This window comes from Myodes glareolus, chromosome 13 (assembly GCF_982192425.1).
Source record: "Myodes glareolus chromosome 13, mMyoGla1.1, whole genome shotgun sequence".
In the NCBI taxonomy this organism is placed as follows: Eukaryota; Metazoa; Chordata; class Mammalia; order Rodentia; family Cricetidae; genus Myodes; species Myodes glareolus.
The window spans coordinates 27,751,121-27,774,511 of NC_142038.1; the positions used below are offsets into that span (position 1 = coordinate 27,751,121).

At 42.0% G+C, this 23,391-nt stretch overlaps 2 protein-coding genes across 3 annotated transcripts in view; both read left to right on the top strand.

Annotated features, from left to right (window-relative positions):
• Positions 1 to 8,345, top strand: part of Smim3 (small integral membrane protein 3) — a 31,159-nt gene extending 22,814 nt beyond the window's left edge. Inside the window, exons 2-3 of one of the 2 annotated variants that reach the window (XM_085699827.2) lie at positions 4,861 to 4,935; positions 7,042 to 8,345. In XM_085699827.2, the coding sequence (XP_085555953.1) occupies positions 7,049 to 7,231 (183 nt within the window). In that variant the 5' untranslated portion in view covers positions 4,861 to 4,935; positions 7,042 to 7,048 and the 3' untranslated portion in view covers positions 7,232 to 8,345. The remainder of the gene's footprint in view (positions 1 to 4,860; positions 4,936 to 7,041) is intronic. The other variant, XM_048419487.3, reaches the window with a different exon arrangement.
• A 1,081-nt stretch (positions 8,346 to 9,426) lies between these two features.
• On the top strand, positions 9,427 to 22,936 carry LOC125390530 (interferon-inducible GTPase 1-like). Its single transcript, XM_048419612.3, is given in 4 exon segments — positions 9,427 to 9,642; positions 18,055 to 18,287; positions 21,476 to 22,718; positions 22,720 to 22,936. Coding segments are annotated over 2 exon segments (1,260 nt in total). The 5' UTR covers positions 9,427 to 9,642; positions 18,055 to 18,287; positions 21,476 to 21,495; the 3' UTR covers positions 22,757 to 22,936.
• The last annotated feature ends 455 nt before the right edge of the window (positions 22,937 to 23,391 follow it).

The window sequence follows — 23,391 nt, forward strand, 5'->3', positions numbered from 1 at the left end:
TATTAACCCTTTCTTTGGATGGATTACTCTTGCAGATATTTTCCACGGTTGTGTCCTTAATTTCCTATCTACTCAGTCCACAAAATCCGAACTGAAGGAATTGTCCTATAACACTATCTTGTACTTCATTTGTCCTTTTTTCCCCCACTTAAATTACTTTGGTGGGGGCTGAGGATGTAGCTCAGCAGGTCAAGTGTTTGCCTAGCAAGCCTGAAACCCTGGGTTTGTTCTCTAACACGGCATGAATTGTGCATCGAGCACACCTGTGAGCCCAGCACTTGGGAGGTGGAGGCAAGAGGATCAGAAAAAATTCATGATCATCTTTGGCTACATAGTAGGTTCAAGGCCAGCCTAGGTCACTGCGAGACCTTCTCATTTTAAGAAAATATTGGCAACAGGTTGGGGTGGGTGGAGCTGGATAGATGACTCAGCAGTTAAGAGTACTTGTTGCTCTTATAGAGGACCTGGGTTTGATTTTCCCAACATCCGTGTGGTGGCTCACAACTGCCTGTAACTCCAGTTCAGGGGATCCTGCTCTGTCTTCTGACCTCCATGGGCACTGCACACAGGTGGTACACAGACGTACATGCAACCAGAACATTCACACACACAAAATTAAAAAAAATCTTAAAAAAATATTTTGGAGTTCACCAATGTCAGATTATTGCACCCCTCCTTCCTGACCTCTTTCTCTCTCTTTTCCAACTTCTCTCTCAAATAATTTCTCTATGTTGCTTAGGCTGGCTTCAAACTTGGGTTCCTCTTGTGTCTCTCTCCAAAATACTGAGTTACAGGCCTGTGCTTAGGTGCCCATCTGTCAAGGGCTCCACTTCAAAGCACCATTGTTGAATATTAACTTTCTTCCTTCTGAATATCTTGAAATGGAGATTAGATTAAACAGGGATGCATGGAGGACACACCCAATCTATATCTAAACCACAGTATATGGGTATTTCTCATTTATCTTATCATTAATGAACAGTTTAATTGTATCCATCGCTACAGCAGAGAATGCAGAAACGTGCTTGTATATATATGTTGGGTATTCTACTGGTCCTGGGCGTGATAGCTACTACCTTAGGGTGGTAACAGAGGCACCGAATCAAAGGCATTAGGAAAGAAAAGCTGGTGGTTAGAGAAAGGAAATAAGAATGGAATTGGGAATTTTACTGGGACCTAGGGTCGTAGATGCTCGATTAGATGGGCTGTAGGGGTTGTGCCAGCCTCTTGTTGCCTGGACACAGACTGTACTACATTGTGGGTCTTGAGCTGTGCAGTGAGCTGACCTGGGGAGTCATAGTCAACTCACTGGAGGAAAAGCAGGGGTGCTGTAGGTTCCTTAATATATTTCTGTGCACATGCTAGACTTTATTTTGTTTTTATTGAGATATATAATCATACATAATAATAGGTTTAATTATTGCATTCTCATATATGTATAATCTGTTTTGATCACATTTCTTATTACTCTCTTGTTTCCCTCTTGCTTCCTTTGATCCTCTTCCTAACTAACCCCTACTTTCTACATCCATGTCTTTAAGAAAAAATAAAAAAAATGCTTACTTTGTGTGTGTGTGTGTGTGTGTGTGTGTGTGTGTGTATGTGTGCACTTGAGGACACCATTTATGTGGAGGACAGATAACAATTTAGGTGACTCATTTCTCTCCTTCCACTGTGTGAATCCCAAGGACTGAACTCAGGGGTGAGGGCAAGTTCCTTTACCTGCTGAGCCACCCCACCACATCCCTCTATTTTCAGTGACCCATTGAGCTCCATTGCAGCTGTCTAGGGAACATGGGCGGAAAGTTATTTTCAGGAGCATGGGCTTCTTATTAATGACCACACCACTGAAGAAATCGTCTTTCCTGCAGCCATTGACTGCCCAGAGATTCTCTGGGAAGGGGGAGACTCCATGAACCCCCACTCATCCATGGCAGGATGTTGATGGGCCCAGTGTTGTGCATGTGATGACATTAAGAGTGTGAGGACCCTGGTGTATCCAGAAGACAGTGTTCCAGTGCAGTCTTCAGCGTCCTCTGGCTCTCACGTTCTCTCTGCCACTTCTTCTGCAGTGTTTTCTGAACCTTTGTAGGAAGTGACATAAATGTCTTATTTATTTTTTATGTTTTTATTTATATTGAGTGATGTTCAATAGTCACTCTCAGCACTTGGACCAGTTATGAGTCTCTACGCTAGTACTGTCCATTGAGAGCAGCAGTAATTTATGGGCATAAACTTAATTATTTAGAAGGCAGTTTCATGGACACATCATGTTAATTTAGCCCAACAGCAGTAGGCTTTTCCCCTAGGGTCCATGAACTCCCCATCCCCATGAGCTTTGGATGGGATTTATAGTATCAGTTGTGAATTCCCTCCTGTGGAGCGGTCTTTAAGTCCAATCAGAAACTGTTCGGTTATTCCTATACCAGATTTGCCACTACTGCACTAATGCACAATCTTGCTTGACTGGTTGGCAATGACGCTTGCACTCAAAATCTATGACTCAGTAAGACTTTCGATGACAATTCTCCCCAGCATAGAGCCTTCCACCACTATGAAGACTAGACAGGGGAGAAGCTTCATCCCAGTTCTGCATTGAGTTCTGTCCGTCCCATGGCCAGATCAGGGGCATCTTTAGCAGTGGGATCTTAATATCTATGTCTGATGGGCAATTAATAGCAGGCACACTTTGCTTGCATGTTTTGGGAGTGTTGAGGGGCTTCGTGACTAACAACTTGTAGGGAGGTAGCCTACTCTCTGGCACTGAGATTTCATTTAATAATTTGGCTTCTGAAAGTAGCTTTATCCTCCCATGAAGGGTACCGCTACTCAAATGCTTAAAAAAATCTATTTTAAAATATGCTTTCCTTTTGGCCCTTTCATGCATCTTTAATTTGACCTTTTATTGTAATCTTCCCAGTCCCCGATTCTGCTTCATCCCTGGCTCCCTCTTTGCCTAAACATTTCACCCCCAGTATCCCTATCACATATCTTCTCTAACCCTCACCCCTTAAAGCCTCTTTCCTTCTTCCCACAGGTTATTTTTTAGTTTTCTGGCTTCTACATAAATGCAAATGTATAAAAATTGGAAGCTAGTATCTTCGTATTAAGAGAATGCATTTTTTTTCTGGTTTCATACATATCCCTGCAAATATCATAGCTTTGTTTTTCTTTATCACTGAATGCAATTCCATTGTGTTTGTGTACAGTGTAATTATCCATTCATCAGTTGATGGGCATTTAGGCTGGTTCCATTTCCTTGCTGTTATGAGTAGCATAGCAACAAACATGGATGCTATGCAAGAATCTCTGTGGCCCATAGAACCTTCATCTGGCGATGGATGGAGATAGAGACAAAGACCCACACTGGAGCACTGGACTTAGCTCCCAAGGTCCAAATGAGGAGCAGAAGGAGGGAGAACATGAGCAAGGAAGTCAGGATCACGAGGGGTGCGTCCACCCACTGAGACGGTGGGGCTGATCTAATGGGAGCTCACCAAGGCCATCTGGACTGGGAGTGATGGAGCTTGTGATCAAAATGGACACTCTGAATGTGGCTGGCAACGAGGGCTGACTGAGAAGCCAAGGACAATGGCACTGGGTTTTGATTCTACTGCATGGATTGACTTTGTGGGAGCCTGGTTTGTTTGAATGCTCACCTTTATAGACCTAGATGGAGGGGGGAGGACCTTGGACTTCCCACGGGGCAGGGAACCCTGACTGCTCTTAGGACTAGAGAGGGAGGGGGAGGTGGAGAGAGGGAGGGAAAAGGGAGGCGGTGGAAATTTTTAATAAATAAATAAATAAGAAAAACAACAAAAAAACAAAAACAAAACAACAACAACAAAAAGAATCTCTGTGGCTGAGTACAGAATCCTTTGTATATATGCCCAGGAGTGGTATAGCTGGGTCATATGATTGTTTGTTTGTTTTGGAGACGGGCTCTCTCTGTGTATCCCTGACTGGCCTGGGATTCATTATGTAGATCAGGTTGGTCTCTAAGTCATAGATATTTACCTTCTTCTTCTCTCTCTCTCTCTCTCTCTCTCTCTCTCTCTCTCTCTCTCTATCTATCTCTATTTCTCTTTCTCTCTCTATCTATCTGAAGCCTCTAGACCGATTTTCATGGCAGCCACACTTCCCACCAATAGTGAGTGAATAAGGACTTTCTTTCCCATACATCCTTGTCCTCTCAGCATCTCTCTCTGTCTCTGTCTCTGTCTCTCTCTCTCTCAATTGTAGCCATTCTAACTAGGGTGAGATGGAATCTCAGAGTAGCTGTAATTTGTATTTCCCTGATGCTTATGGATATTTTCTACTTAGGAAATATTATAAGCCATTTGTATTTCTCCTTTAAGAACTCTGCTTGGTTCCACAGGACATTTTTGACTGATATATGTTTTCTTGTTGTTTACTTTTTCTCCTGAGTTCCTTGTATATTCTAGATATTAATTTTTTATCAAATTTATAGCTGGCAAGGATTTCCTCCCGTTCTGTAGACGCTCTCTTTATTCAATTTTCACTGCCATCCTAAGCTTTGAAGCTTCATGAGGTCTCATTTGTCAATTGTTGGCCCCTTTTCCTTATCAGTAACATTTTTGATAGAAATAGTGATGTTGAAAATCTTTCAGACTGCTTAACTGCTGGATCAAGTTTAACACTGAGCTTTCTATATTGTTTTTGGAGGTGGTATCTCATTCAGCTCTTTCTGATGGTTGTTAGGATATGTTAGTCCTGGACAAAAATTAAAGTAGACTAGAAAAAGAAGATGACGTTGTGTAGTCATATCCCAAAGTGTAAAAAGTTTCACAGGGGCTGGAGAGATGGAATGGCAGTTAATAGCACCTATTGATCTTCCAGGGGACCAGCGTTTGATTTGCGAACCCAGCATCTAGGGGGAATCCACACCTCTAGCATCTGAGAGCACCTGCACTCGTATGTACATACTCACGCACAGACACATGCAACATTGTTCAACAGGTGCATGCATAATAACTTGTTAGGACAGAAATACTTATTAAATTGTTGGAACCTAACTACTTAGTACATGGAATTCAAGATACTTCTTTGGCCTGTGGTGCTTTGAAAACAACTACCAAGTCACTGAGAACACTATGAACCAGAATACCTTACCCATCTGAATTTGGTTATTTTTTTTGGCATGGTCTTGCTAATGTAGCTCAGGCTGGCCTCAAACTTCTGTTTTTACCTTATCTTCTCAAGCCCTTGTATTACAGGCATGTTGAAAAATTTTTTTTAAGCTGCAAAGGAGAGATACCAAATGGACATTGGTTTAAGCAGAACCTGAAAATTATTGGCTCATATGCTTGGCGTGTCTAGGGTTGCAATGACATCAAACTTGGCTGGGTTCAGGTATTCGCTATCAAGTGATATCAGGTGATAACTATCAAGGCTCCACCTGTGTTTAACTCTAAGCCAGGCGCTCTGCCTGTGAACAAAACAACTTCACCCTTTCCAGATATACATTCTTTCAATAGCCATCTTGACCCTTTCCCAAGAGCTTGTGCATAAAAGTACTGGAGAAGACTTTGTGGACCAGTCTGAGTCACTTATAGATGATTCCCAGTGTGGCTATTGATATTCACGATGCTATGCCTAAATCAAATCCCATCCTTGTGCATGGTGGATGTCCCAAGGAACCCACAAGGTATAAGAAGGCAGACTTCTGTGGAAAAAAGGGACTTGCCTTGTTTGGTAGAGTGCTTGCCACGAACAACAGGCCCCTAGTCTAATCCCCAGTGTCTGTGTAAAAAACTGGGTGTGGTGGTGCACACTTACAATCCCAGAGCCAGGGAGCAGAGGCAGGCAGAGTGCTGGAGTTGGCTGGCAGTCTGCCAAACTGAATCTACAAGCCCTAGGTCCCAGTGAGAGACCCCGACTCAGAACCAAGTTGCACACTGGTAGCTGGAACTGAGTGGTTGTGGTGATTATGGATATGCACTGTGTCATCTGTACCACAGAGCTTGGTGTGCCATCTTTCTTGCTTGTGTTTCTCCGTCACCATGTGGCTGTCAATAATTTTAAGAAGCAGGAGTGAAAGTGGTGTTTTTCCTGCCCCAGGGTTCTAGAGCACAGTACACTAGGTTCTGTCGAGATAGAGACTGTGAGGGGCCACAGTATACAAATCCAGGGTTCACCTAGATCTTTCCTTAAGGAATATCTTGTTTTCCTTAACCCTGTAGAACCTGAAGATGCCTTGAATAAGGCCCAGTATAGGGTCTTTCTTTTCTACTTCCCACCCAATTAAAAGAATATGGCTATGTATTTAAAAAAAAAACACCCTAATGCAAGATGGATAATATCTGAGGAATGACATCATACATGTTCATGTGTATTTGTACATACATGTTCCCTCACACCCCCCGCAAGAAAGAATAAGCAATGGGACACAGAGCAAAAATAGTGAATTATCATTTTATGGATGAGGGAAACAGTGGTAGTTTAAACAATAAGCATAAAAAGTCCCCATCTATCTGGGTTTATTTTCTAGGCCTACTTAATGACATCTACATGGTTTGATTTCCATTTTAAATCAATGGAATATGGGAATCATGGGAATAATTGAAGATAACACTAAGAAACATTAAACGAACAGTTATTGGACCCCCTCTTCATCGGATTGGTAGTTAATGGGCTAGAATGAGTTAATAGATACAAAGTGACCTGCTTAATGGGCAGGAAAGATATCTGTGGTTAAGAGCACTTGCTGCTTTTGCAGAGGACACAGAACACAGGTCAGGCAGCCCATAACCACTTATAACTCCAGCTTCAGGGAACCTGACATCATCTTTTGGTATCTGCAGGCAACCGTATGAGTGTAGATGTGTGCACTTGTATGCACACACACATGTAATAAAAATAAATATTAAAAGGAGTTCTTGGTAATAGGACGCCCCAGCAAATGATGCCATTATCACCACTAATGATTGACCACAGTAACTCTGACTCCTGGAGATCTCCTTCCTAGGAGGAAGGCAGGGAGAGGGTGCACGCAATTGACTCCTTTTCTGTCCATTCCAGGGCCAACATGGATGCTATCAGCCAGTCACCTGTGGATGTCCTGCTTCCCAAGCACATCCTGGATATCTGGGCCATTGTCCTCATCATCCTGGCTACCGTTGTCATCATGACCTCCTTATTTCTGTGCCCGGCCACTGCAGTCATCATCTATCGAATGCGGACTCACCCGGTTCTCAATGGGGCTGTCTGAGACCCTTGAGATGGGATGGCACGTGATACGGACACAAGTCTCCCCAGCCTGTTCTCAGAAAGACTCAGGAGTTGGACTTGCATTTTAGTTTTGATTCTGCAGCCTGCCAGCAGTGTGGATTTGATCAAGGACCTAACTCTGTGGGCACCAGGCTCTTTAGCTTTCAACCAGGGGTCATGATCCCTCCATCCTACTTCACAGGGTTGAGAACCATGTGACTTAGCGGAGGTGACAGCTGTTTGTGAGCAGTGAAGCCACACAGATGTTGTGCCGTGCGATAAGAAGCTTTGAAGAGCCAAAGACCCTTGGAGCTGCTGACGGTGAAGGAGGTGAGGGAGACTGGGAAAGAGCAGCTTTGGCCAGTGCCTCTCATGCCAAACGATGCAAAATGTACCCCATCCTCAGCAAACCAAACTTTTTTTGTTTTGTGACACCTCTGCTATTTTTCTCAGTTGGGGAGAACAAGCTAGTATGGCGGGGGAAAGAGATGAGCACAAGTTTCAAAAACCTCTCTGCCAATTTCTGCCCTGTGTAACCCAAAGGAGAGCTTTGCCTTAATTTAACAGTGCTGAAAGAGGTGACGTGATGACCTGCTTTCTGCATCGAGCCTCACGTCCGTTAGCTTTCACCCTCAAGCAGTGTTGGAAGTGCAGGGTGACTGAGTTTTCTGCCCAGCGTTCCAGCCCTTTTATGTTTCTCACAGTAGAGAGTTTTCCTCTGTCTGAACTTTGTTATCATTAGTTTCATGTTTTGTTATTAATTTCTTGTGTCAATGGAGAACATAGGACCATGTCCTGCCACTGAGCTATGTCCCCAACCCATGTAGCTCCAGCAACCATCTAAAGTACTTATTATTTTATGAGATTTTTAAGGACTCTTGAACCCAACTCAAAACAGCGATTGTTATTTTAGACGCTATGGTTTATATTTATATGGAGATATTTCTAGACCATTAAAGCTTGCCTTTTGATACCCAGTCAGGGGCATCTTGGGATTTATTGTTATGTAAGAAAATAGCATAGATATTAGGATAATATTGTGTCAAATGATGCTTACTTTGATTTTACTTTGTTGATGTATGCATCCAATTTCCAATAAAGTGCCTCACTGAGCATGTCTGAGTTTTTCTTTGAAGAACACCTACCTGAACTTAGAACTAGATGAAAGGATTCAACTCAACTGTGTTTTACTTTTTTAGTTCTGGTATCCGTTCAGGGTTTTGTTCATGTTAGGTAACAGCTTTCCCACAGAGCTCTGGGCCCTTCCTTCAGGATTCAGCTTCTTGAAAGGATTTTTGCAGTTGTGGTTATGGTTTGGAAGCTATGGAGTGTGATCCTGACCTCCTCATCCTGACTACTGTTGTCATCATGACCTCCTTGTTTCTGTGCCCGGCCACTGCAGTCAGCATCTATCGAATGCGGGCTCACCCTGTTCTCAGTGTGGTGGCCAGGATCACTCTAGACACTGTGGAGTGAGGTCTAGAGGCCGAAGGTTGCTAAGTAGGAGTGTAAGGGACGTAAAAGAAAAAGACAGAACCAAGGTGATGGAAAGGCCCATGCAATATGAAGAAAGGGTCCAGTCACACGGGCTGAGGAGTGAGCAGGCTACCAGGAAGTCAAAGCAGAGAGAACAAAGCTTCCCAGGGATAGCATTGTAGTAAAAGGGCAAAAGTTGAAGGGGCATGGGGAGACTGGCAGGGGAATGTATGTGTCTTGTCCACTTGGGCCGGGTGTTGGGTACTGTTACACCCCTGTCACCAAAGCACCTGACCCAACAGGAAGGAGGAAAGGTTTCTTTTGGCTCAGTTTCAGTTCATCATCAGGGAAAGTATGGAAGAGTTTGTTTCAAATGTTGTGGGGGACCATCAGGGGCAGCTGTTACCGTGGCTTTGCTGAGGAAGCTGGGAACAGAGGTGTTCTGCCACCTTAAGACACTGTGTGCTCTTTCTGACTGTAGAATCGCCTGTCTTCCTGATTCAGAGCTACCACCGATCTGTTCTCGGACAGTGTAGTTTGGCCTTTTCTGGAATGCTAGGTCAGTGTTGGAGTGTGTGTGTCTTTGAGGCTTGTTTCTTTGAAAGCGTATGCATTCAGATGTACTTTATTCTGTGTATCCACTGGTTTCTGTTCTGTTACAGGCTTGTGCTGCATCCTCCTTACCCAACAGATGTGTATTTGGATTGCTTTCAAATTCTTCTTCTGAATTAAGGTTGTTTCCAGGTTCTGGTTATTACAAATAATGCTGCTATGAACACAATTGAGCAAAAGTCCCTGTTAGGGTCCAAGAGAAGCCTCCAAAGAAGACCAACAGTCACTTATGCAATAATAAGGGCACTTTATTAATTCCAGTGTTGGGGTGGCAACTTGGTGGCCCCCAACGAAGATCAGAAGCCCCTTTTAAGTGGAGTTAAGGTAATTCCACAGGGAAGGGATTAATCTGGGGCTGATTGGTGGAGGAAAGATTAGTATGGGGACTGATTGATGGATGGTCCTAGTGGTTAGGGACCTTCCAGCAACAGGCTAGGGAAAACTGTCTTTATTTATTAGGAGACTGGGGGTGCCTGCTGATCCAGCAAAGGGACCTTGGGGGCCTGCTGAGCCAACAGAAGGGGCTGTGAGTGTCTGCTGAGCCAGCAGAAGGCTGTGGTTTTTCTGAGGGCTGTCACTTAGCTCTGTCCCATCTAAGGCTTAGATTTCTGTCAGGCTACTAGGAGAGCCTGGTCTGCTCCCCTCCCAACCCCCACTGAGTTCTCTCAGTAGCATAAGTTCTGATTTTTTAATTTGTAAATATTTTCTCCAAGTCAGTAACATGTCTTTTTCATTTTATCAACTTTTTTTAAAGCAAAATTTGACAGGTCCATTAACCTACTCTTTCTCTGAGAGATGTTCTGATTGCCCTTGCTATGTCTTCATGAGAATGGCAGTTCTGAAAGGTCTTCTGGAAGTTTTGATTATTATGCCCCTATGGAAAACACTAATTTCTTTTTGACCTGATGAGGTCAGCCATTTTTTTTTTCTTTTTTTCTTTTTCTTTTCCTTTTCTGCCTGATGTCTGCTATTTGGTGCCAGCAGAATCACTATTTCCCGAGCCTCGCCTTGCTAGTTGAAGCTGGTTCAAACTTGCTCCATCTAGTGGACAGCTTTATACCAGTGCGGCCTGTCTATTCCACACTTTTCAAAGCTTTTGGTATGTACTTCCTGTTTATGGAAAGAGCAGGATCATCTAACTTGGGGCTGAGCCCCACTGGCCTTGGACGACCTTCTAGAACTTTTTCCTTCAGCCCCCTTTTCATGAGTGATTCCCAAACACCTTTTTTTTTGCCTGGTGCCCCTTTCCTGGTTCTGGAAATAGAAACAAAGGCTAAAGCATCTGGACTTAATAGAGACTTGGGACACAGAGAGGAAAAAACCGGGGCTTCCTGCTGTTTGCACACAGTTCTGTGGCCAGAGACAAATGCTGCTTGCTCCCTCAGCTTAGGTGCCTGCCGCTGCTTTTTGGAACAAAATAAAAGGTTTCAGTTGGAACACAGCCAGCTGCAAAAAGCAGGAAGTGCTTCTGTGTTAAACAGAGCAAGAAGCTTTTATTCTTTCTCTTCCCCTTGTGACAAAGGAAAGGGGCAAGAAAAGAGAAAAATTTGAGTAACAAAGTTAAATAAATGAAGGGACAAAGGAGAGAGTGGAGAAATCATAGAGGGGAAGAAAGAAGAGCAAGAGATTAGACAAAACTAAAAAATTTCCTAACCATGGAAAAACTCATAACCAAATCAGATAAATATTAATAGAATAAAATAATTACACTTAAAAATATAAAATGAAAAAAGAAAATATATTCAACAGACGGTGCTGGCATAACTGGATGTCAACATGTAGAAGAATGAAAATAGACCCACATCTATCCCCATGCACAAAATTCAAGACCAGATGGGTCAAAACCTTAAAATAAAACCAACCACACTGATCCTTATAGAAGAGAAAGTGGGAAGTATACCTGGAACACATTGGCACAGGAGACCACTTCCTAAATACAACCCCAGCGGCACAGACACTGTAAGAAACAATAAATGTGGCCTCCTGAAGCTGAGAAGCTTCTGTAAAGCAAAGGACACAGTCAGCAAGACAAAATGGAAGCTTACAGAATGAAGAAAGAAAGATCTTCACCAATCCCACATTGGACAGAGGGCTGATCTTCAAAATATATAAAGAACTCAAGAAATTGGTCATCAAAAGAACAAATAGCCCAACAAAAAATGGAGTACAGACCTAAACAGAGAACTTTCAACAGAGGAATCTTAAATGGCTAAAAGATACTTAAGGGAATGCTCAATATTTTTAGCCATCAGAGAAATGCAAATCAAAACAACTCTGAGATTCTGTCTTACACTTGTAAGAATGGCCAATATCAAAAGCACTGATGACAACTTATGATGGAGAGGATGTGGGGTAAAGGGAACACTTCTGCATTGCTGGTGGGAGTGCAAGCTGGTATAACTGCTTTGGATTTCAGTATGATGATTTCTCAGAAAATTAAGAAACAACCTACTTCAAGACCCAGCAATATACCCAAAGGATGCTCAACCACACCACAAGGACATGTGCTCGACTATATTCATAGCATCATTGTTTTTCATATCCAGAATGTGGAAACAACCTAAATGCCCCTCGACTAAAGAATGGATAAGGAAAATGTAGTACATTTACACAATGGAGTGCTACACAGAAGAAAAAAATAATGACACCTTGAAATTTGCAGGCAATGGATGGAGCTATAAAATACAATTTTGAGTGAGGTAACCCAGACTCAGAAAGACAAACATCATATGTACTCTCTTATAAGTAGTTATTAGATATAAAGGAAAGAAAAACCAGCCTACAGTTCACAATCCCAGGGAACCTACACAACAATGAGGACCCTAAGAGAGACGTACATGGATCTAATCTACATGGGAAATAGAAAAAGACAAAATCTCCTGAGTAAATTGGAAGCATGGTGACCATGGAATAGGGTAGAAGGGGAGGTGAGTGGAAGGGTGGGGAGTGAAGAAAAATATATAGCTCACTAAAAACAATAAATCAAATTATATAGAGTCAGTGTTCTTCTAACAAGCAACGTGAGATGAGTACTCACACCGTCTCTCCCACCGAGTACAAGCAAAGCCCTGAATAGATGACCAGAGCAGCTGACAGAGGCTCTGACAGAAGGTAACAGTGGGGTGTCCAGCCTCCAGCCTTCAATAGGACATCTGTACCGTACAACTCTTACCCACAAAGTCTAAAAAGCACAGCAAAGTAGAGGAAGAAAAAACGTCAAAGCCCGAGATCAGATAAGCTGTGAACTAGTGTCTTCCTTATATGGCAGGGCAGTTGTGGTCATGAACTCCCAGCAGCAGTGATTGCTGGCACCAACCCACACACATTCAGAGTCAGTATTTTTTAATGGGATGGCCCATGGTAGTCACCCATGTTCCCATGAATTCTACCTTCACCCATGGGCATATGGGCAGCACCAGTTGGTGCTCACCAGTTGGTGAGACTTAGTTGGGCTATTGTCTCACTGCCTAGATGTGATCTGAGAAAGGATGACCAATGAACATGTCAAACTTGACAAGAAAAAATCTTGGAGGACTCAACCCTACATGAAAAATTATAGCCAAAAATGAAAACTGAGAGCCGAGAGGTGCTCTTCCCAGACAGAGCACACCTATTGGTTGTCCAGTACAAAATAGTCAATCATGAAAGCATATGTACAACTAAGATTACACAGGCTGAACAGGTTACATTTAGGAATATATGTATGTATGTACATATATGTATACATATGATGTGATTAAACTTAACCAAATGCAACCTAGAGAGGAAATGATTTCATTGACTGGCAGGTTACAGTCCACCATCAAGGGAAGTCGAGGCAGGAACTGAAGTAGACTGGGAAGGAACACTGCTTACTGCCTTGCTCTCCAGGGCTCGCTCACCCTGCTTTCTTACCCAGGACCACATTCCTAGGGATGGGACTCACCATAGTGAGCTGGTTCCTCCTATATCAATTAATCAATTAAGAAAATGCCCCTACAGACATATGAACAACCAGATCTGATGGAGGCAATTCCAAACTGAGAGTTCCTCTTCCAAGTGAGTCAATGTGGATCATGCCTCTAATTCCCAGCACTCTAGTGATTCCCCATTACTAGGTATGATTGTGTTTATGTCAAAGCCTCCCTGGCCTAAGTCACCACCACATGTCCTAGGTTATTCCAGTTCCCCATATATTCACTACATTCTGCTGCCCAGTCATTCTTCTAGTATTCAAAGTCCCAGTACAATTGGGATGGAAACTACAGCTAGGCAGATGTGTCTGGAGCTGCAGGTGTGAGTGTCCTTGGCTCAGGGTCTGTGTCACATAGGACCCAGGCTCATATTTATTCTTTTTTTTTATTTGTTTATTATGTCTACAACATTCCTTCCATGTATGCTTGCATGCCAGAAGAGGCACCAGATCTCATTATAGATGGCTGCGAGCCACCATGTGGTTGCTGGAAATTGAACTCAGGACCTTTGGAAGAGCAGTCAGTGCTCTTAACCTCTGAGCCATCTCTCCAGCCCTAAAGCTCATATTTATTCTTGTGGCACAGGAGAGTGCAGATCTCATATACATCTACATTCACACACACACAGATACACAAAATATCTTGGACTCTATTAAAACGACTCAGTAGCTCATTTCCAGGAGAAGGGATGTGGCAATAACTTTATTCCCATGGAACAGAGCACAGCACTGGCATGGCTCTAACAGAAAAGGATGCTCCAGAGACTCACACTTGGTAGAACAGGATTCTATTACAACATGAGTCATCATGGTTAATAAGATAGCATTTCAGACCCACAGTGGCAAGGCATGCTGCAGCTGTGACTGAACACTGAGATTAAAGGACAAGGCAGTCACTCATCTCTGTAAAGCCAAGTAAAAGGTAGGGGAAAGTAAGCTGAACATGGCAGAGCTGGGCCTTGGGTCTTGAGGTCGTGGGACAGCAGTCAATTTAGATGCCAAGATTTCTGCAGGAGAGGAATCTAATTATTCTTCCCACAGGGACTGTACCTGGAAAAAAAGCCAGGGGTCACTCAGGTAAGAATATTGATGACCGTTTTCCCTCAGCAACCTGCACAGGACTCTCCAACACTGTGAGTGTTCGTTAGAAGACAGGAAGCTTTCTGGTCAGTACCAACAGTTCTATTGATCCTGTCCCCAATGTGTATGGTGTCTTCAGCAATAGAATCTTACCACCAGGTTCTGGTGAATCAAGAGAAATCATAGTAGCCTGTATTGTTTAGGATCTCTGGGACCTCCCTGATCATCATGTCGGGAGTGGGTATTCCACATCTTGCACTCAGCTTCCATTTGATAACCTATATCTTCCTGAATGAGCATTACCCACTCCTACACACAGTAACTCCAGTTAAGCTCCTTAAGCACACATAAAGTAGTAGGATTCATATAGTGTTTTCAGACATGCTCAGTTAGTGATTCCTTCCCCCACTCCCTCCTCCTCTGCCCTCCCACCCTCCTCCCCACTTAAACTCATCTCCATTTTTCACCCCTCCCCTTCATACCACTCTTGCTCTTCCAACCCTCTTGGAATTAGTCAGGGTTCTCTGAAGGATGAGATTCAGTGGAGTGAATATATATATATATATATATATATATATATATTTATATATATGTATAATGCGTACATACTATACAACAATATATTAGACAGCTTACATTAAAATAGTATCAACAACTGAGTTCCAGCTAAGAGGTTGAGCACTTACTAATTGCTCAATACTTAAGGGGGCGTGCCTCAACAGTCAGGGGAGCCCCACAATGACTCTCTCTCTCACTAGGCAGACCAACAATCACATGATTGCTCAGACACAAGGCAGAGTACCTCCACAGTCCCAATCTGGCAAAGAAAATCTGAAAGCTTTTTGTAGAGTCAAGAGTCCAGAGGGATTCCTGAAAGTGCTTGTTTTGGTAACAGTGAAGGAACCAGCAACAGAGACAGAATTAATCAACCTGCAGAAAGGCCAAGCCAGCACAAGGCAAGTGATTGATCCCCCTGCTGTATCCTTGTCATTTGGATGGGTCTTCCATCATCAACCAAGAAAATCAGAAAACTTCTTCAGCTGAGGTTTCCTATGAAGTGATTCTAATTTGTGATCAGTTGACATTAAAATCGACCACAATACCCTCCATTAAGATGTTTCTTCACTTCTTGTGGGACTCCTAACAGTGGGAGTCGGGGCGTCTCTGACTCTTTTGCCTGCACTTGGTAACATTTTACTCCTGCTGGGCAGCCTCATCTATCATTGATATGAGGGGTTGTACCTAGTCTAACTGTAATTTGCTATTTCCTTTCGGTTTAATATCCCTAAAAGGCCTGGTTTTTGTTTTGTTTTGTTTTGTTTTTTGCATTTGGAGAAGGGGAGGGAAAGGTGAAGATCAACAGTTAGCCTACCTACTTCACTGGCCAGAGTTTTGTGTGTTTTCTTTTCTTTTAACCATTTAATTTATTTAAATTTATTAATTTAATTTTAACAATATATATTATTTATATTAATTAAGAATTTTTAAATACAATCTTTTCTTGATTTACATAGCTATCCCCATGCCCGCTCCCTCCCCTCCTCCCTCCTCACCCTCCCTTCCACTCCCCCATCCACTCCTCAGAAATGATAATGCTTCCCATGGGGAGTCAACAAAGTCTGACACTTCGAGGCAAGACCAAGGCCCTCTCCCCTATATCTAGGCTGAACAAGGTATCCCTCCAAAGACAACGTGCCCCAAGAGGCTAGTTCAAGCACTAGGGATAAATCCTGGTCCCACTGTCAGTGACCCCACTGACTGCCCAACCATGCAACTGTCACCCTCATTCAGTGGGCCAAGTTTGGTCCTATGCAGGTTTCCCTGCTATCAGTCCAGAGTCAGTGAGCTCTCATAGCTCAGGTCTGCTGTTTCTGTGGGTGTCACCATCATGGTCTTGACCCCTTTGCTCACGTTATTACTCCTCCCTCCGTCAGACTGGTCTCCAGAAGCTCGGCCCAGTGCTTCGCTATAGATCTCTGTATGTGCTACTAGCAGTTGCTGGATGAAGGTGCTATTCTGATTCAATGAAATCTCAAGGTAGTTTTAATTTGAGGTTTCCTGATGGCTAGGATGTTGAACACACTCTTCATTATTTCTTGTTTGTGTTTCTCCTTTTGAGAATGCTCTGGTCAGTGCCATAATCAATTTTAATTGAATTGCTTTCTTAGAGCAATGTTTTTGTTTTTGCATATTCTTTACTGCAATCCTTTAACTAATTTGATGCTTTTAAAGATTTTTCTCCCTATCATGAAGGCTGTTACACTAGAATAAATGACCGCATTCCCTGTGTGGAGAGGTTCCATACAGAAAGATCATAACTGAGCCTATATTCTGAAATGTACTCCTTATATTTTTCAATAGAAGGTACAGAATTTTAGTGTAACTTTGAAGTCTTTGATTAATTTGAAAGTAAATTTTGGACAAGGTGAGTGATAGCAATGTAGCTTCAACTTCTTTGACTGTGAATAGACACCACGACCAAGGCAGCATATTAAAAAAGACATTTAATTGGGTGTTGCTTAGAGAATCAGAGGGTCAGTCCATGAACATCATGACTATGGCAGCAAGCAGTCAAAAAACATGCTGGAGAAGAATAAAAGAGTTGGGAACTGTACACTCCTCTCAACATTTACCCACAGAGGGCTGTTTGATATGCACATATCGTCAATAAACTGTAGACTGACTCCCCAAATTATAAAGTTGGTTTCTGAGTCCTGTGGATATATGTAAAGCAGAGCATTCAGTCACTGCTGGTGGGAGGGCAAACTGGTACAGACACTAAGGTGAGGAAGATCCACAGACAGTGAAAACAGATTTAACACAAGATCCCGCTGTGTCACTCCAGGGCAAAGGTCTCTGTATTCAACTATAGAGGTACTTCCTCATTCATGTTCATTCATGCTCTATCCACAGTAGATATTTCTAGATGGGAAATGGGAACAGCCTAGACAGCATCAACTGAGGAACGGATAATGACAATGTGGCCCCACTACAGAATCAAATATTTCTCATCTATTAAGCAAAATGAAACTTCAAAACATAAGGGAAAGTGGATGGAGCTGGAATCACCATTCTGAGTGAGGTGAAACTGGTCTAGGAAGATAAACATCATTTCATTCCTCTCATTTGTGGATGTTAGTTCTCACCGTTCAAATATGAGTGTTCAATTGGGAATATCCACAGAGGTTTTATATTACTATGTGGTCATGGGGTGAGACCAGCAAGAGAGGACAGATAGTAGGCACTAGTAGAAAGGGTTAAAAGAAAATTATGTTTTCAAGAAAGTTTAAAGTGGGGAGTGGGGGGTAGAGGATAAAATAGAGGAAGGAAAGTGGGAGGGATAAAGAACACTGAAAGATTTTCCAATTGTCATGGAAATCTGCCACTGCAGACATTTCCTAAAGCAATCTACACACATATATAGAAGAGTTAAGATGGAGTTGCCCTCTCCTAGGACAACAATGTCCCTGCTAGACACCACAGGGAAACAAATTAAAAGCTCAGTCCCAAGATGTTGTTTGATTTTGTTGAGGTGTTTTCCAGTGAGTTCCCTCAGCACTACAGGTCATTGTCAGTGCTAACCCCACATTCCATTCCTTGACGCTTTTAAGACTGTCCAATATGTGCTGCCAAAAACCAAAGAAAGAACAGAATGAAAAACTAGTGGTAGTTTCATTTTCTCTTTCTTCTTCTTGGAAATGCAGGAGATTCTGAAAAACAGCAAGATCCATACGCTTTGATCATTGGCCAAAACACACTGAGAAGGAAGGGGCAGAAGTCAGAAGAGTGTATAAGTCCCTCCCAACTGCCTTAAACCTGCTGCAGTCCACAGAGGAAGCAGAGGTGGGCTGCCATTGTAGAGACTGGAGCGCAGTGGAGAGAGTGATTCCTGCAGCTGAACTACAGTGAGCGAATCCACTGGACACAGGACAGTTTGGTAAGTGGGCAGGAGCCTTCAGATCTATCTTTGAACCCTCACCATCTCTTTTCTCATCAGAGCTGTTAGGTAACAAGACATTCAGGAACATACCCTTTGAGTGAGGTGCCTCAGTTGGAAGTTAAGGAGCTTTGGTGGGAGGCAGGCAGAACCAGCTTGTGGATGGTCTTAGCCAATTAGAAAAGGTGAATTAGACCTAAAGTTAATGATCTTTATATTGGTTTTAGCAAAACCACATACAGTTGTTTTAGATTGTCTTGTATTTCCTCTCCCTAAAATGGTTGTAAATAGATAGTTTTCAGGTAGTGGAATGCCTCTGCCATGAGCATGAGGTTGTTCTATCTCACACTTATCTTGCTTTCTAGTTCATGGTCAATATTTAATCGCTTACATCTGGGGGCCTCTGGCCTGTGGAGAAGAGTTCTCTCCACATGCTGCTTCTGCTGTAGCTGGGTATGGAAATCTGAGCATGTAGAATCTTGTTCATGGTGATTTTCTTTATTGTCAAGCAGGAGTGTTAAGGATCTTCTCTCCATCTGTGAGAAACATGAACAGTGTCAGAATGTGGTGACATTAAATCAGGCATTATAATGCTTGCTGTATCACAGCCTTCTCGTTCCCTGTGTTCATATTCAGCGGAAAGACCTTGCAGACAACTATCACACTGGGGTCTGGGTCACAGATCCAGGAACTAGAGCTGAAAAAATGAAAAGGGAAAACTGAAAAGATAGGACAGCTTATGTGCTTCCGGGACATTCTGTCTGTGCCCTGTGAGTGACTGTCCCCTTCAACAGTAAATCTGGCTATGGTGTTTATTCAACTGTATTCTAACTTCTCTTTCCGGACATTCTCTTTACCCTCCTCTCCTTTTTTTGGCCTGTGCCTTCAGTCAGGCTGAACAATTTTCTGCAGCTCTGTCTTCCTGCACAGCTGCCCCCGTTTGTCCTGAAGATTGGACAGTTGCTTGCTCTGAAGTGAGTCGGTATGTGCTTATGCAGGCCCATATGCTCAGAATGATCCTATGGAGATCCCTGGCTTGTATGAGACTGCTTTTGATTTGGCCAATTTGGTTGTCTATGTTGTTACAACAACAATCATAGGAAATATAGTAATGTTGCTGACATAATCAGAGCTGGGATTGAGGAGGTCTTGAGGAAGATAATGTAGGAGGGATGATCAGCTGTGAGTGGATTTGGAAACAGAGATTAAGTCTGCAAACTGATTTGCTATGGGTGAGACAGGAAAAGGCTCCAGGGAGATTGCTGTCTCCTTAACTGATGGTGAGGTCCATTGTGCTGCCATGGGAGGTCTTGTAGGCAGGTGTGTGGAGAACAAAAGTCAGAAATATGAGATTGAAGTAGTTAAATACCCAACAATCTAGCTCAGATGTTTAGGCCTGACAGCAAGTGTATTTACCTGCTGAGCCATCTTGCTGGACTTTCTATTCATTTTTTTTGAGATAGGGTCTTAATTAGCCCAGGCTAGCCTCTAACTCACAATGTACCAAGGATAACCTGGAAGTACTGACCTTCTTACCTCTACTTCCTGAACACCAGAATTACAGAGATCTGCGAATGCCTGTATTTGATGAGGTGTTGGGGATTGAATCCAAAGCCTTATCCATGGTGGGAAAGCTCTCTACCAATTGACCAGTGTCTCCAGTGCACAGTTATAGTGCTTTCATAAAATACAATGTTAAGAGAAAATAGTGAATCGAAATAATTACTTGAGAACACTGAAATGTTTTATTGAAGAAATGGATTTGGACATGGACTTTAAGTATAAAGAATTTTATGTTATTGCAAGTTTATATTCTTTATGCAGATGAGTTCTAAGTCATGAAAAAGACATAAGGAAAGTAAACCTAGGCAAATAAAGAATTATTTCAACAAAATTCAATAGCTGAAGTTACTGAAATCTTTTGAAAACAAAAACAAAACAGCCTCATTAGAGAGATTTGTCATTGATTAAATACTGATGTCAAGTATCATTCATTGTTACTTATTTTTCAGTGTATAAAACTAGGCATATGCTGATTAAATTTCCATTAATTTTGAAGGCACACACTGAAGGAAGTGTGCGCAGATGGAGACAACATATGTTTTCATATAGAATATTGCAGTTAGTTTAGATGCTATAAAGATGTTCATGTTTTTATACTTGTTGATGCTGGCTAAAGGGCTTGTGTATCTTGTTATTTTATTTTCCCTTGCTTTACTTAAGTTTTAATTTTTCCATATTTGAGGGCTTAACTGAGAGCTAGTAGAAATTCTCCTATTTTCCTTTCTATTTCTTTTATAAACACCGTGACCAAAAGCGTTTTGAAAAGAAAACCATTTTGAGAGCTTACACATTCTGAACACAGTACATTGTTGAAAAAAGGCAGGGCAGAAACCCTGAGGAGTACAGGCAGGAACAATGGGAGAATGTTGTTTACTGGCTTGCTCTCTGTAGTTCAAAGTTGTGGAATAATCTTTTTTTTTTACACTGTAAAGATGTATCTTTGCAAGGCACCTTCTGATTGGCTTAATAAAAAGCTAAATGGCCATTAATTAGGCAGGAGAGATAGCTAGGACAGCCAGAGAGAGAGAGAGAGAGAGAGAGAGAGAGAGAGAGAGAGAGAGAGAACTCTGGGAGGAAGAAAGGAAGGGCCACCAGCAGATAAAAGGAAGCAGCATGACAGTAAAGAGTAAAGGTAACTGAGCCACATAAAAGAATGTAGATAAAAGATACGGGGTTAATTTAAGGTACAAGAGCTAGTTACAAATAAGCCTAAGCTATTGGATGAACTTTTATAATTAACAATAAGTCCCCATGTCATAATTGGGGAGGTGGTAGTCTCCATGAAAAAGTCCAACTACAGTTAAATAATGCTTTCTTAAATTACCCAGGACCACCTGTCCAGGGGTGTGCCACCCACCATGGACCGGGAAATCCCATATCAATCCTCAGTATAGAAAATGCCTCGTAGGCGTGCCCCCAGTTCGGTCTGATGGAGGTAATTCCTCAGATGAGGCTTTCTCCTACAGAAGGACTATAGTTTGTATCTTGTTGACAAAAAAGAAAGCACAAATACACGGGAACTGGTTAATATCAGAACATCTCTGAAGCTGCAGCATCGAGAACACAGAGGTAAGCTCAAAGGCATCTACAATCTCTTGCAATTTACTCTCCCCTCTTTCTTTCAGGACCCCTTTTCACCACAGCCATGGGTAAGTCCTTCTCTAAGGATGAACACCATGGAGATTTGGAGTCCAGCTTTACTTTATATTTCAAGAACTTTAAGACAGAAAGCAAAATCATTCCTCAGGAAACCATCGATTCAATTGAGTTACACCTGACAAAAGGAAACATTCAGGGGGCAAACTCTGCAATCAGTGCTGCATTAAAAAATATTGATAACGTCCCAATAAATGTTGCTGTCACTGGAGAGTCTGGAGCAGGGAAGTCCAGTTTGATCAATGCCCTGAGGGGGTTAGGACCTGAAGATGAAGGCGCAGCTGACATTGGGGTGGTAGAGACAACTATGAGGAGAACTGCATACAAACACCCCAAAGTTAAAACTTTGACTCTATGGGACCTGCCTGGTGTTGGAACTATGAACTTTCCGCCAAAAGAGTATCTGGAGAAAGTGAAATTCCAAGAGTATGATTTCTTCATTATTGTTTCTGCCACACGTTTTACAAAACTTGAACTAGACCTTGCCAAAGCAATCCAATTCATGAAAAAGAATTACTACTTTGTAAGAACCAAGGTGGATGATGATTTACAAAATGAAAAGAAATCCAAAGCACGTACCTTTGACAGGAAAAATATCCTGTCGAAGATCCGAAACTCCTACATAGATACCTTAAAGAAAAATGGCTTGGATGCGCCACAGATTTTCTTGATTTCTAACAGATATTTATCTGACTATGATTTTCCAGTCCTGATGAATACCCTGGTAAAGGATCTTCCTGCTCAAAAGCGCCACAATTTTATGCTTTCCTTGCCTAATATCACAGAAGCAACGATTGACAGAAAGAACAAGTCTATGCAACAGACTATCTGGTTAGAAGCCTTCAAGACTGGACTTTTAGCTACTCTTCCTGTAGTGGGCATCCTCAGGGATGATGTGGAGAAGGTGAAGGAGAAGTTAAACCACTATCGAGTCCTCTTTGGAGTGGATGATGCATCCCTGCAAGTCATTGCTAAGGATTCCCAAGTGCCTGCTGAACAACTGAAAAAAATCATTAAATCTCCTTATTTGTTGGACAGTAAGAAAAGGGAAACGTTAGAAGAAAAACTTTTGAAATATTTGGAGAAATTTGCCTCAGTTAATGGTGGGCTCTTGGCTACTGGTCTCTACTTTAGAAAAACCTTTTACTTACAACTTCTTCTCCTCGACACAGTGACTGAAGATGCCAAAGTTGTCCTTAGAGAGACATACTCAAAAATTAGTTCAAACTCACATCGCCCACAGCTACTGACCATGGATGAGTGTTACTCTTTCCTCACGTTCTTGACAGGATTTGTGGTCATTTTTTTTGTCTTGTCTTATCTTAGGCTTTGGGCATGGAATGAGGTATAATCTCCAAATAATTTTTTTAACATTCAGATTATTTTAATCTTATTATATAAGAATACAAATACATACTGTTTTAAACAAATGAATTAATTATACAATAGCCTGTTTATTCAATTACTCTAAGACTAGGGCTCCAACCCAGGCCTTGTAGATGCTAGGTAAGCATTTTGTCACTAAACTATGCACCTCACCTTGTGATAGCTTTTAGATTTAAGTAAGACAATAGTCCGACTATTCTGAAATTCTGAACTTATATAATTTAATTGCTGTATCTGCCCGTCTAACAAAAATTGATAGGATGTAGATTATATATTGTCATAATTTTGACAGGTAATAAAAATGAAATAGGTTCTTCAATGTTCAACATAATTGTATTTAGCAAACCAATAATCATGTATTTTTTAAGTCTTTAATAGTAAGTGAGAATTAATTTGAATCCCTTAAGGACGTTTGAAATTCTTTATTTGAAGCATTTATCTTATTTAACTTATAGGTGCATGTGGAGGCCAGAGGAGAACTTGTATAGTCAGTTTTTTC